Consider the following 14,692-nt stretch of genomic DNA (forward strand, 5'->3'; position numbering starts at 1 on the left):
CGTTTTCCAGTCCTTTTTCTAAAAATTGCAGGTTGGTCCCAAACTTTCCAGAAATTGCAAAGAGGCCCCTAAGTCTAAATTGGTCCAAGTTCGAATTAAACAAAGTCCAGAACAGGTGTCACAAGCTCATTGGTCCAGAATGTCACGCCTGGCCTATAAATAGAGGCCAACTCATCAATGCAACAGAAGAATCACCATTCCAGAAACAACACATCATCAAAAAAGCCCTAACAAACTTTCTCTCTCTCAACCACCACAGAAACCACCGTAACAAACTCTCAACCATCACAGAAACTACCGTAACAGAATCAGAAGCAATTTTAACCACCACAATTCATCACAGATTCATATCAATTTCACCACAAAGACTCAATTCAACAATTGCTACACAAGATTGATTCGGATTCATAGAAGATTCTCAGAAAAGTGTTCATCACTGAATCTTCACCTTCGCAATTCGAGCAAAGTTTCGTCGAAGACGAATTTGCGATATCGAAGGGTTTGGAAGAAGTGAGAAGAAGAGAACTGAAGCAAATCCTGAACTAGTGAAGAGGAAAAGAACGAAGAACACCGATTTATTTTCGGTTCATCTTACCAGAAGCTTTCGCAGGATCTGTTCGTTCGAATCTCCAAACAAATTCAGGTAAACACGTGAAAAACCTTCTCATTTTTACTTTAAATCTTCATTGAAGGTTCATAGGCCAAAATAAACGGTGAAACAACGTGGATTAACAAGTTCGAAACTTGTTCGTACGAAAAAGATCGAAAAGAATTGAAAAAGTTCGATACGAAACCCTAAAGATGTAAATCCTCAAAGATTCACCGTTTATTTTCCAAATCAGAGTTCAAATCCATAATCAGCATAGAAAATAGGTTAGATTAGAGTTTAGTTTCAAGAAGATTAGAAAATGTTTGAAACCCTAGAAACCGAAAGTTCAAGTTCCGATCTACGTTGTTTCAGCCACAATTTCTTAAAAATAACCTTGGATCTGTAAACTGGAGAGGAAGAAGAACGTTTCTGGGTGTTCAATTTAAAAAGTTAGCATCGGTTCGTCGGAGAAGATGAAGATTCCGATGAATCTTCATCTTCCACCGCCGTCCTCCGCCGTCCTCTCCAGTTTCAGGCGAAGTTAGGGTTTAGAGAGAGAAGAGAGAAGAACGAGTGAAGAGAGAGAATGAGAAGTGAGAAATGAATTAGACTGGTCACTAGGCATTTATATAAGCCCTTGGACCGGTCTGGTTCATTTGGGTCGCTTCCTTTCGTTTCCTGGCCGTTGGATCTAGGGTTGATCCATCTGGATCAATCCAACGGCCCCTGAATTCCCTGAGAATCCAAGATCCATGCAGGTTTGGGTTGGGCTTAACTCCTTCGTTCGTTTTGGATTTCCTGCTATGTGCACCACTGGACCTTGCTTTTTACACCTCCTGCATGTCAAATTTTTGTGCAAAAATTCCAAATAAATTTCCATGAGTTCTTGATATTTTTATTGATGTTTTTATAATATTTTTGCATAATAAAATTTGATAAAAATATGTGTATTAATTCTTGTTACTTGTTTACTTTTCTTGTTAATTTTTGAGGAACTTTGCTATGATTTTGATCATGATACATTGATGCATGATATGGGTACTTAATATGTGATTTTAAGATGTGTTTGCCACTGTTTTGTTATGTTCACTCCACTGTTGTATGATTGATTTGCTAGTTTCTTGTTTTGCAAGTCTTGTGAAAACAAAGTGTCAAATGTGTAAAAAAATGTATCATACCTTTTGACTTGAGTATATTCCTATAATTCCCATGTTATGGCTACAATAAAACTCTTTGAATACTACCATAATAAGGAAATTATAGGTCATGTACTTATTGAGAGGTTATGGTGAATTTTTTACTACATTTTGACACTTTTATTCTTGTCATTTTTACTATTCTTTGTTTAGTATATCCTTGTCTATCTTTCTATCATTTTGTGCCTTAAATTCACTAACCATTCTACTTCATATTTCATACATCATGAGAATTCCATACTTCATCTCCTCCTTCACTTTATTTCTTGTACATTTAAATTTTTACCAAGACTTAGAATGTAACATTTAGGAATTCTTGTACTTTACTTTCATGCAATTTAAATTCTTGCAAGACCATAGAATGTATCTAGGCCAATGATGTAAAGGACAATGGACTCTAATGATGTACACCGACACAAGCACCGACACATGCACACACATCACTTTAGGTATATGGCTAGGATATGCATGTTTAGATATATGTTTAGGATTGTATGTTTAGATGAATGCTTAGGCTTTACACTTAGAAAAACCTCTTTTCAAAAAAATATGAACAACATCACTCAAATTCTTTTTTCATAATAAACCTTGGGATCCAAAATCCCATTGTATTCTCTTTTATTTTCTTAATCAAATTTTAATGAATTTTAATCATACTTTGACTTTCATTTTGCAAAATAACTAATTCCACGTCACTTTTTTCCAATCTTATGCCCTTGAGGCCTCTTTTCCTCATTCTTTAAAAATCCAATTTTCAAACTTAAAATCAATCAATAAAAACAAAAATATTTTTGAGAGAGAACTACGGTGGATTTGATCCCTTAAACGGGTACGTAGGCAAGGAAACAATATTCCTTCAATTCAACTAAAATAAAAATTCAAACACATTCTTCTCCCTCCAAATTCTTCACTTAGTAAACTCTTAGGTGTAAATGTCATTTTCAAATAGCACTTAAAAATAAAGCGCGCGCGTAGAAAAATAAAGACGGTTCCTATAGGATACTATAGTCGTTATGGGTGCCTAACACCTTCCCGTAGCGAAAAGAACTCCCGGACCTCGATTCTCAAGGGTTTTGCTTACTTTTTCCCTTCCCAAGAAAAAATAAGATATCACCGGTTAAAAAGGTTCAAACGTAATCAATGTTTGACGCCCGAAAACCAAGATAAAACAGAGTCTCTCTTCATCAGTGAGGTTAGCCATGGTTTGGCCAAAGTCCCTCGGCTCAAAAACAAAATGTTCCTGAGACCAGCATAAATGGAAGAAAGGAAGACAATCCTGAACGCCATCCTTCGCGACCTCCAAGAGGTTATTTAAGGCAGCCACACTTCTCGGCCGAACCAAAAAGAAGCGCTCTTTGAAGCTCCGAACCTTCCTAGCGAAAGGAAACCCAATCCGCGCCCCGTTGCACGGTGAAGAAGGATAAGAAGACATTTTTAGAGGCAGGGATGAGAAGGTAATCACACAACAATTCGAAGGCCCTCATGAAGGCGTAAGAGTTCGGATGGATCTGGGTGGGTGACAGATTGGTCCAACGAAGCACTTCTCACTGGAAGTTGGAGAAAGGGAGCCGGAAACCCATGTCTTTGAAAACCACTTCATACATGGGAAAGACATAGTTTTCATGGGTGGGTGACAGCCCTTCACATACAACTCTACTTCCCTGAGGCGTTCCTACGGTCCAGATTTGATCGAACCATTCATCTAAGGGCCCTGATCTTTTGTAGCGGTTCATGGAACGTCAGGAATGAATCAACGGTTATGATGACACATCGGAAACACAAACTGAGAACACTCGGTACTCAAGTACTACAATATCCTTTACACGTGTCATACAGAAACCAAAGGTCATGTCCCCTCAGTTTCTCCCTCGAAACATGGGCATTAATTGCGAAATGACATTCGACCAAACTCTATGGCGATGGAATCTTTTCGTATGATATTGCGTGCCGAACATCAGGATGCCGAACATGACCCATCAAACCTGGCGAATCCACTCAAGTGTGGGACGAATGGAGCCAGGGAAAAATGAGCACGCTCACTTAACCCTCTCAACACTCCAGACCGTCCTCGCAAGCTACCCCTTAGGTCAACAAAGTCTCCAAATCTGCCGAGCGAAACTCTCTTTAGCCGCCAACGGAAAAGATGCTCGACAGTAAACACCCTCCGGTGGTCGGTCGCGAATGATCAAACGCCCGCACTTAAGTCATCGCTCTTAATCAAGAGCAACGACTTTAGGGGCTACTGTTCTGGACCGGCCAAAAGGACCTTTGGCCCATTACTTAGGCCCAATACAATCCAAAGCCCAAACTCCACGTTTGGCAGCATTACTTGTGACACACCCCCTCTCCGCGAGGGGGGTGCACAGAGCGAACAAGACCGGTTCAAACGAACCCCAACGTCTCTTTGCACATTCTGCACGTTCCCGCAATAAACTCCCTAGCGGTTACACTTCCCACGATTTCGTAACCGCCAGAACCAGGTGTGCCACCACAACGGCTCTGCAGCCCTCCACCTCTATAAATAGGGGACTCAATGCAGTCCCCAAGGCAGAATCTCACTCTCCCTCTAAACCCTCACTCTCTGATCTCTACTGACTTGAGCGTCGGAGTGCGTGCAGGTACACACCCCCCATCCGCTCCAAGGGGCATTCTGACGCATTCCACCACCGTCACAACCACCGCATTCAAAGCACCGGCAGTCACCTTCTGATTAGGTACGATCAGTATCTAATCTAGGGTTGCACCTACTACAGAAATAAACTAAGGAATTCCTAATAAAACTTAATAGCGAACAAAAGATAAATAAAATAAAAACGGCATTATATTAAATAAATTTCAAAAAAATAAATAAATAGAGGTTCATCTTAGAATTCTAACCTAAAAAGATTTAGTTACACATGCTAACTAAAAACAAATTACTAAAGATAAAAACATACCCTAGAAAATCAAGGAGAAGATATAAACTCTCTTGAAGCTCGAAAGTTGCCTTCCTCTTGAATTGCCACAGTTCTGAACGATAAATTCTGAATGAGGAAGGCTGGTATTTATAGTGAGATTTCCTACCTGGGTTTGGGCTAAAAGTGCGGGCTTTAACCAAAATAAAAGCAGGAAAAAATAGTTGTGCCCTACATTTTTAGTTGCATGGGGCGAATGGCCAGCATGCCTAGCGCATGAGTGTATGTCAAAAGCCATCCCCTAGGCGTATGGATAATGCCCTAGGTGCATTTCATGCCTTTCCCATGTGCTAGGCACATTCTCTCCTGTTAGGCGCATGGGGTCTTCTCTTGGGCCCAAATTCTTCGATTTTCTGTCCTTTTAGGTCTTCGTCTTCAAATAACTTGCCTTGGAACTTGGAAACCGAATTCCTCCCTGTTGTAAGTCTCCTGAGGCTTCTTGAATCTTCATTCTTGGTTTTCCTAAGTCATCAAAATTCTTCAAATGTTCTTGATTTGCTGATTTGCATGATTTCTTCGTGAATTACTTCAAAAAAGACCCTGAAATTGCTATGTTTCGGGAAAACTAAAATTACAGACTCAGATATAGAAAACATTACAAAAGTCTCTAGATCATAGGCAATTCTTCAAATACTCCTCCTTTTTGCTGCTAAAACCTAATGAAAATAACTGAAAAACATGCTAAGAATAACGTAAGATGACCTGTCATCACCTTCCCTGCGTCGTCAAACATCCAACACTTGTGCACCAAATTGTCAAAATCACGGATCTCATGAAAGAAGACATACGGATCTCAAGTTGAAACCGACTCTCGAACTTCACCACTTGGAGACCATATCATCTTCAACATTGATATAAGGATAAAACCTCGACAACTCCTCAAACTTAGCGGCATGCTCCGCAACAGACATGCTCCCATGCTTCAGCTGCATGAATTCCACTTCCTTCTTGTTTCTCAAATCTTTTGGAAAATACTTCCTCAAGAATTCACGCTTGAATCTCTCCCAAAATACCACTTTAAGAGGTTTAGTTGTTTATGGCAATGTACATCATAACAAAACAATAGATAACATACCATAGAAAAAATGAAAGGAGGAGAAATTATGCCTTGAATCTCTGATGCATGACCCTTTCTTTGAACCAAAAATGTTTCTGAATGAATAAAATAGTGGGCTACGATCTGTATTTATAACATTAGGTTACTTAGAAGTTAAGAGAAGAAAATGGGGCATCTGCCCACCGATCTAGTTTGAAAAACAAGCAATAAGGGGTTTTTACTCGTGCCAGGCGCAGAGGCGCACATGCTAGGTGCAGCGGCGCCTGAGGCATCCCCTCAGGTGCGATTTCTTGTGTTTTCTTCCCATTTTCGATCGTTCTTTCGTCTAGAAACTCCTAGAAACTTGAAATGAATTTTCTTCACTTTTGTATTGTCTTCAACAACCTTCTAAGAACCCTTGATCTTCAACTCTTCATCCTTGATCTCTCACATGATGTCTTGATTTAATGATTCCTCACTACAAAACACTCAAAACATCTATGGAGTTGCATGGTCAAGGATAAAACTGAATTACAACGACTCGAGTGAAAACAATAAAATATGTTCCTCAAACCATTGACAACTCGTCTAACTCTCATCTTATTTGTCTTCAAATGCAAAGAAAAAGTATTAAAAACATGGCCAAAAAATCATATGATGATCTGTCATCAGTTTCCTACTGCATGTAAGGGAGAATCTAAACACCCCCTCCAAAGCGAGGAATTGAGGAAAGCACACCCATCATGAGGAAAAAGAAACACTAAGCTAAAATTGACTAATCTACAAATATATCGCATAGAGAAATATGATCCAATAACCTTGAAATCTCCATTAGAAGAGTGTAAACTCCTCGTCGTCCAACTTGAACATAGCCCGTAATTTTGGAATCTAGTTCATCGCCAAGCTCAACTTTTTTTTTTGAGGGATCGCCAAGCTCAACTTAAAACGTTGGTTTTTTACCCATTAATATTTTCATATGATTTATTCTTGGAGCACCTTGTTCTATAAATAATTTTTAATATATTGGTTAGATATTTTTTAAACAAATTATGTAATCAATGATGCTTCTTCAATAAATGTAAATATTATTTTACACCAAACTCTATCAAACATCATCTGCATTATAAGATAATTATTATTCTAAAACAAATTTTGAATTGAACAAAATAAATTCCACATTTGATGTTAACTTTATTTAGATGAAAAACAAAAAGAACATTTAAAGACCAAAATCAATGCTCATGTTGGGATGGGATTGACGAGCAAATCATTAATGTAGGTCTTCATTAGTCCTTCGGAATGTGTGTAGTTATCTTCATCTTTGTACAAAACCTCAATAAAACGCGAAAGGTTGAGAACACACGTCAAAAAACGTAATGGAACTTTAGTTGGCCTAAGACATTCCTCATTTATATCTTTCCAAGCATTGTCAATTTTCTTTTGGCATTCTTGAATGGCAGCTTCTCTATCCATATCATATTCCCTCATATAACATTCCAAGTATGAAGCAACATGTCCTCTTTTTTGCTCGAACTGTTTATCATAAAAAATATACACTATGAGATACAATAGATATATCAATAGTTTAATGACTATGCAGTTACAGTGTAAAAGTCACATTTCACCATTATGTCATCTTATTATATTAACTCTTGACGGTTACAAAAATATCCACTTTGTAAATTGTAATTAAACAATTGTGTCAACCTTGTTTACAAAAATGAACAATAATTATCTCTTATATATTAGCCACAAAGAATATTGTGTGAAATTATATATTTAGATAAAAAAAATACCTCGCTAGACACAATTTCATCCCTAAGCCTGCAATGAACAGCAGCAGCATTAACAATTTTCGGATTGTTAGTTACCCAATTGAAGATATCACTTGTGGCTATGTTTCCCATTCCAATGTAAGAAGTCGTAGCCAACACCGGGTAACCACTTGATATTGTTGATGTATTCATGTACTCCTCTGTTGTTGGTATATAGTTAACATTCAACCACCTGGCCTCACTCATGTAAGCTTGGACTATATTTTTGAACTGTCATTGGCATAAAATATAGTAGTATTGTTAATAGGTTATGTACCTGAACTCCTATGTATTTTTTGTAAATATGATGTCAAATTGTATTCGAAATTTTGTTGAACTATTATCTACGGTTAATTAAACTGCCAATATATAATCTTTTTGTTCAATTAAAATTACAAAAAAGCTTATTTCTGACAAAACAAAATATCGTATATTAATTGCTACAAATTGAGTTCATAAAACAATTAATAAAAAGTTTTTTAAACTAGTTTTTATGCATTGATAGTATAAATATGTTTAACATTTACATTCAATCAAATAACATCATGTTGATACTCTATAATGTCAATTTCAACAAAACTCTTAAAAATATTCTAATCACAAGATATGCTAGGATCTATGTATCTATACGAAGAATGGATGCAAATTAAATCCTAAAATTTCATTCTGATAACAAGATAACATTGAAAATGAAATATTTGTTTGTTTGTTTAATAAATTAAATCAATAAAAGAAAAAAAAATTAACAATAAAATAAAACTCTTACTTCTTTTAAGAAGTGGTTAATGGCGTATAATCTTCCTTCTTTCTTCACTTCTTGCTCTATTTCTTCATAAACATCCAAGAGTGGTTTATAGAGAAACTTCATGTAATCCGGAAGATCATCCAAACAACTAATATCCCACCTAAAATTCATTTTCATTATAATATTAATTGTTACCCTTTTGTTGACAAAATTAGACCGTGTATAAATATATGATAAGAAAATGTCTATTTTACTTTTAAAAAAATAGAATTAGCAACCACCTAAAAGTTATTATTTAATTTTATCATCACTTAATTTCAATACTAAATTAGAGATAAATTTCAAGTTTTTCTATCTCTAAATTTTGGTTGCTGATTTGATTATTTTTTTTATTGAGTTAATATGATGTGCTAACCTTTCAATTGCCTTAGTAAAAAGTTCTAACTCATCAATTGTTCCGTATGCATCATACGTGTCGTCAATGTATGATAAAATGGAGATTACTTTTGCCATCATTTTCCTTGCTTGACAATATTGAGGCTCAAAATATACCGTCATAACCCAAAAGCAACATTCTACTACTCTGTCCCGTGCATAAGGTAGTTTTTTAGCAATGTCCAACTCCTTCCACCACCTATATATAAAGACCAAAAATATTATAGGCAATTAGAGTAGTTAGTTTTTGAATTCAATTTAATTTTAAATTAAGGAGGGTGTGGATATAGTGCTTACTTGCAAATGTTTCCAAATTCCTTTTGATGTAGGTTTTGGAGCATATTAAAATCCAATTTTGCCAACGTAAGTAGAATTTCATTATGGGATGAATCTTGCTCATAGATGGAAATGTAGCTTCTTGCCTCTAGCCTAGGCAAGTTTTTGCGAAGAGGATGTCTTAAGCCATGTTTGACTTGTGTCGCAAGAGAAGGACTCAATTGGGTTGCAATTGACTCAAGGAGACCAGAAGTAAAAGTCAATGCCTCTTCCAAAATTTTCTCACCATGAATCATCATATGCGAGGCTTCATACAAGTTTAACATGCCTCAACATCTATGATCAATGTTTCACTAAAATTTCCTTGCTTGTCCTTGAATTGGTTGAATACATCTAATATTTTTATTAGAAAACCACGACAATGTTGAACAATCATTAGAGATGTAATAAGAAACTAAAACAAGATTAAAAAATTCAATAAGCAATTAAGATAATGTATAGTGTGTTTCTAAAGTACGATAAAGGTTCTTCCTAAATAAGATGGCTACCCTATAGGTAAACCGGCCTAAACCATAAATATTACTTCACCGTTAATATTACTTCATAATCATTTAGTGTTTACATTCTATGCTATCAAAAATATAATTATGTAAAAGCGAATAATGTAAAGAACCGAGGATCTGAACATTACACGGATAATGGGTTGTTTAATATGGATCCGATCCTACGATGACCCTTCCTATTTTATGTAAAAACAATTATCTTTTTTTTTTTTAATGCAAGAAAAAGTTAAATACTTATGTTATTCTCTAATTTTTAGTATTATAAAACTCTTTTTGTTACTAAAAATGTAAGGTTTATACTTAAACCATTTTTTAGAGGTTTATATTAGATACTCCCCATGATCAAAATTAAAAAATTATGTTGTAAATTAAAGTATTAATTTGACGATTAGGATTTTAAAAAAAAAAACTAAAAACTACCACACAAGTTTGTTTTACTCAATAGTGATCCAAATTAAAATATAAAAAATGAATCATTAATATAAATAAGTGGAGATATAAATACCAGGTGAAACGTAAAGACCATGTTGCCTCAACACCCTAAATAGCACAGCAATAGAATGAAGGTTGCCTTTGAGAGTTATTTCTCCATTTTGAACAAAATCCTTGTGAATATCTTCCAAAACTTGATTAATTTCGTCTTCAAAATAATAGCTCACACCCAAACGACATATTGAGTCAATTAAGTTGACTTTCTTCAACGGATTCTCAATTTTTGAGACAATCATTTGTCTAACCTCCTTTTTTAGTTTATCAATTTGCGCCGCAATATTTATATCAAATTCCTGTATGTAATCAAAACATGCATATGATTTTAAAATTAATTGATAAATGACACTTAATTAGTAAAAAGATCCTATATTATTGGCATTCTTGAAAATATATATATTACAAAGTAAATGTGAGTAACTTGAATTCCTTATGAGTGTGCAATGTTAGTAATATTAAGCGGTTTATTAATTATACGATCCAAGTGGTTGGTGTGCAATGTGTAATATCTATGTTGGAAATCCTAAAACACCAGGTTTCATTCCTATTGCTAAAAAATAACCCTTTGGAGTGTTTGCTATAGCTCTACCTACTTTCTCTTGGTTTTATTCTAGAGTGAAATATGAGAAAGATAGTGTTTCTAGAACTCCTTAATCACTTTTCATAAATATCATTGTTGTTGATCTTTAAAAGAAATCATTGTTGTTCACGTAAAAAAAAGGGCATTAGATACGTACCAAAGATTCTGAAGCATACGGAATGAAGAAGTCCCCCCAAACGCTAGGGTGGAAATCTGCAACATTTCTTTGCAAAACTGATTTCTCGTTATGAGACATACTTGAATATTCAAATGAATGGAATGCTTTATCGATGAGTGCCTCTCCTTCAACTCTATGTTTTGGTTGGGAAAACAAGAGGTCTATATCGATATTTATAGTAAGATTAAATGCATTAAATCCAACTACAGTATGTACCACTAAAGTATTTATTTTAAATAAACAGAAAAAAAACACATGTGTACATATTTAAAAAATAATAATAATTTGACCAACAAAAGTTCATTAAACACATAAAAAAATAGTATTTATTTTGGTTAAGCGATGTGTCCGTAAATGGTGTGGCTTTTTTTTGACTGTAACTATTTATTTTATTTTTTTTTAGAGGGACTCTAACTATTGTATAATATAATTTATTGCACATGTTCATATACACAACTGACTACAAAATTTAATTATTTATCATACAATGCCAAACTGAAACGCTTGGCGGGAGTACATATAATTTAATCCATACGCCTTTCCCTGTCGGCGTGCGCACCAAATTCTTTTTAGTTTTAGTGTTCTTAAACATGTGATCTCAAGTAAGTGTGTGTGTTGTGTCAAAAAAAAAGTAAGTGTGTGTGTGTGTGTATATATATATAAACAAACTTGAAGGCCACCTCAAAAAAAAAAAAAAATTGAAGGCAAGCGTAACAAACTAAAAAAAAAACTAACTATGGGTGCAAACATATGTTAAATGTTGTTTTATTTGTTAATTTTTTAAAGGCAAATATATTTTATTTTAATTTTTAACTGAAAGAAGCTTATAGGTTTTCATTATTGATCAAACTTACTTATTTTTGTAAGTTCACAATATAAAAGATAAGGGTTAGAAGTCTTGCAATTTTTATCTGTTTGCAAAATAGCTAGTTTACCTGTTTTTGGATGCAGAAAAGTAAGCAGCGATTAGGATTCTCTGAATCCCCCTATTTATAATTTTGGATATTAAATAACAGAACGTCGTATTTTTTTATCTTAAGTAGACTATACATATGATGAGGCCGTTGGGACATGACTAACCTAGAAGGTTGGAAGTTGCACCTATTGATCACACAGTGATTCTTACGTGTGGGGTCTATAAATCTCGGTTAACTAGGTCTATCCCTCTTAAGTCTGGTTGCACCTGCTGATCGCACGTTGATCCTTACGTGCGGGGTCTTACCGTCTCTAAGGTAATTGAAAACATAAACTTAAATTCGCATTCCAGTTTTTCCTAAGGAAGTGATGGCCAAGGTTCCATTAGTTCAGCCCATCTATGAATCTTAGGACACTCATAGCACACCCTCTCTCACTTACTTAGTAGTTCTACAAATGGGCAACTCTAATCTATGCCTACCTTACTAAGGGTTTAAGAGAATGGTTCTGTTAGGCTACGACTTATTTTCTTCAAGCATATACTTGTTTCCTTAATTACTAATGAGTTAAATCCTAAGTTTAGCAGAGTTACTATTCAGTCTTAGTAATGTCACCTCCTAAATACTTACTACTAGGACCAACTCTCTTTCGGTATCTTTCGCTAATTACTAACTAATTACTTCCTAAACAAATAATTATTAGTATAATACTATAAATATCGAGATACAAGTAGCAATATAATAATAACAATGTTAGTCCCCTGTCACCACCTAAGTATCTGTTCTGGACCGGCCAAAAGGACCTTTGGCCCACTACTTAGGCCCAATACAATCCAAAGCTCAAACTCCACGTTTGGCAGCATTACTTGCGACACACCCCCTCTCCGCAAGGGGGATGCACAGAGCGAACGAGACCGGTTCAAACGAACCCCAACGTCTCTTTGCACATTCTGCACGTTCCCGCAATAAACTCTCTGGCGGTTACACTTCCCACGATTTCGTAGCCGCCAGAACCAGGTGTGCCACCAGAACGGCTCTGCAGCCCTCCACCGCTATAAATAGGGGACTCAATGCAGTCCCCAAGGGAGAATCTCACTCTCCCTCTAAACCCTCACTCTCTGATCTCTACTGACTTGAGCGTCAGAGTGCCTGCAGGTACACACCCCCCATCCGCTCCAAGAAGCATTCTGACGCATTCCACCACCGTCACAACCACCGCATTCAAAGCACCGACAGTCACCTTATGATCAGGTACGATCACTGGCGCCGTCTGTGGAAAATATATAAGCTCTCCTCGTTTTTATACTTCTAAAAACCAAAGATTTACAAAATTTACACCATGGTTGCCAACGGTGCCAACACCTAGATACGAAGTGAGATACATATCCCTCAACGTGATGGCGTGACATCTTCACCTTCACCTGTGGATACACCCAGGTAGGAACCATCTCAGATAGTTCCTCTCCAGCAAAGACCTCTGCAGGGTCCCCTGCGCCCTACAGAGACACCTGAAGATGCTACACCATTCGGTGTACTCATTGGCAACCTGATCCGCACGGTTCAACGGCAGACGTCGTTAATCGAGGAACAGAACCGACGCCTAATAGATCTGGAGCAAACACGCCCATCAGTTCGAGCCAAACGGACTCGTTCCCCCGTACGTAGCAGAAGAGGAGGGAGCCCTCTTCGATCACGCTCCAGATCCCCACGACACTCGGTGAGCATCAGATCTCCAAGTTACCCCGGGAGATCAACCAAAAGGAAATCCCCCCAGCGATCTCCACCCATGCGATCCCCTCCCAGCCGGACTCCACCTAAGAGATCTCCGCCACGCCAAACTCCCCCAGGAAGATCTCCACCCAGACGCAAGGGGCGCTCTTGGTCATCCTCTAGTTCAGAGGACTCTCGGGATACCCGAACCGATCATAACGCTTACGGTCCGTTCACACGGCGTATCCGGGAAGCTCCTATTCCCCGTGGACTGGAGAAGCCTCCACAAATGGACTCGTACGGACAACCGACCCGGATGAGCATATCGAGAACATAGAGGCGGTTCTCACCTACCGATCGGTGCAAGGCGCCGTCAAATGCAAGCTTTTCGTCACTACCCTGAGGCGAGGAGTTGTTACGTGGTTTAAGAACTTGCGGAGAAACTCCATCAACTCATGGAGCGACCTATGTCACGAGTTCACAACCCATTTCACCGCGTCTAAGACGCAACCAAAAATGGTGGCTTCCCTCGAAGCCATCGTCCAAGGAAGAAACGAACCCATCAGATACTACATCGAGAGGTTCAACAAAGAAGCCGTTCATGTACGGGGTGCCGATGAAACAATGAAGCGGTACCTCATCGCCAAAGGTCTGCGCGAAGGCACAAACGTGAAGAAAGCTACCCGCCTTGATCGCCCAAGGACTCTCAACGAGTTCCTAGTGATCGCCCAGATCTACATCGCCTACGAGGAAGAGCTGTACGCGGACAACCTTAACAAATCCAGGAAGGAGGAACCTCCCGCTGAAGCCTCCAAAAAGCCTTCCACAAGAAAAAGAAGGAAGGTAAAGCTGCTCGGGAAAGCAAGAGGCCCAACAGTCACATCACCGAGTACACTCCCTTGGCCATGTCAAGAGAGAAAATCCTTGCCGAGATCGCCATCGCCGATCTGAATGAAGCTTGCATCAAGCCACCAAAGGCTCTGTCACAGGAGAGGAAGGGGGTCGACAAGACAAAGTACTGTCGATTCCACAAATGCCACGGCCACACCACCGATGACTGCATCCATCTGAAGGATGCCATTGAGCTCCTCATCCAGAGAGGTCGGAAAGAAAGATCGTCGAGCTCATCGGTGACGGGTCTGAAGCTGGCAAAACCATCGCCATGTCTGTGGAACATCTCGGTGATTTCCCTTACAACGTGGAAATCACCCCC

The 14,692-nt window shown here is 37.7% G+C and overlaps 1 protein-coding gene across 1 annotated transcript; it reads right to left on the reverse strand.

Moving 5' to 3' along the window:
* Positions 1-6,876: 6,876 nt before the first annotated feature.
* On the reverse strand, positions 6,877-11,009 carry LOC146916980 (putative terpene synthase 2). Its single transcript, XM_085718833.1, has 7 exons — positions 10,835-11,009; positions 10,114-10,393; positions 9,067-9,438; positions 8,750-8,968; positions 8,356-8,494; positions 7,572-7,820; positions 6,877-7,308 (listed from the first exon to the last, which is right to left on the reverse strand). The coding sequence occupies exons 3-7, from the start codon at positions 9,369-9,371 to the stop codon at positions 7,015-7,017; spliced, it is 1,206 nt and encodes a 401-aa protein (XP_085574959.1). The 5' UTR covers positions 9,372-9,438; positions 10,114-10,393; positions 10,835-11,009; the 3' UTR covers positions 6,877-7,014.
* Positions 11,010-14,692: the final 3,683 nt, after the last annotated feature.

Source organism: Medicago sativa, chromosome 6 (genome assembly GCF_051527215.1).
Source record: "Medicago sativa cultivar Bolivia chromosome 6, Bolivia_mono, whole genome shotgun sequence".
NCBI lineage: Eukaryota > Viridiplantae > Streptophyta > Magnoliopsida > Fabales > Fabaceae > Medicago > Medicago sativa.

What these genes read in the sequence shown, in the direction of transcription:
- LOC146916980 (XM_085718833.1), bottom strand. Translation starts at nt 9,371, where the DNA reads ATGTTAAACTTGTATGAAGCCTCGCATATGATGATTCATGGTGAGAAA. An exon ending in TTTACTAAGGCAATTGAAAG is followed by an intron (nt 8,495 to 8,749) that starts GTTAGCACATCA and finishes AATGAATTTTAG; the next exon opens with GTGGGATATTAGTTGTTTGG. An exon ending in TTAACCACTTCTTAAAAGAA is followed by an intron (nt 7,821 to 8,355) that starts GTAAGAGTTTTA and finishes TGCCAATGACAG; the next exon opens with TTCAAAAATATAGTCCAAGC.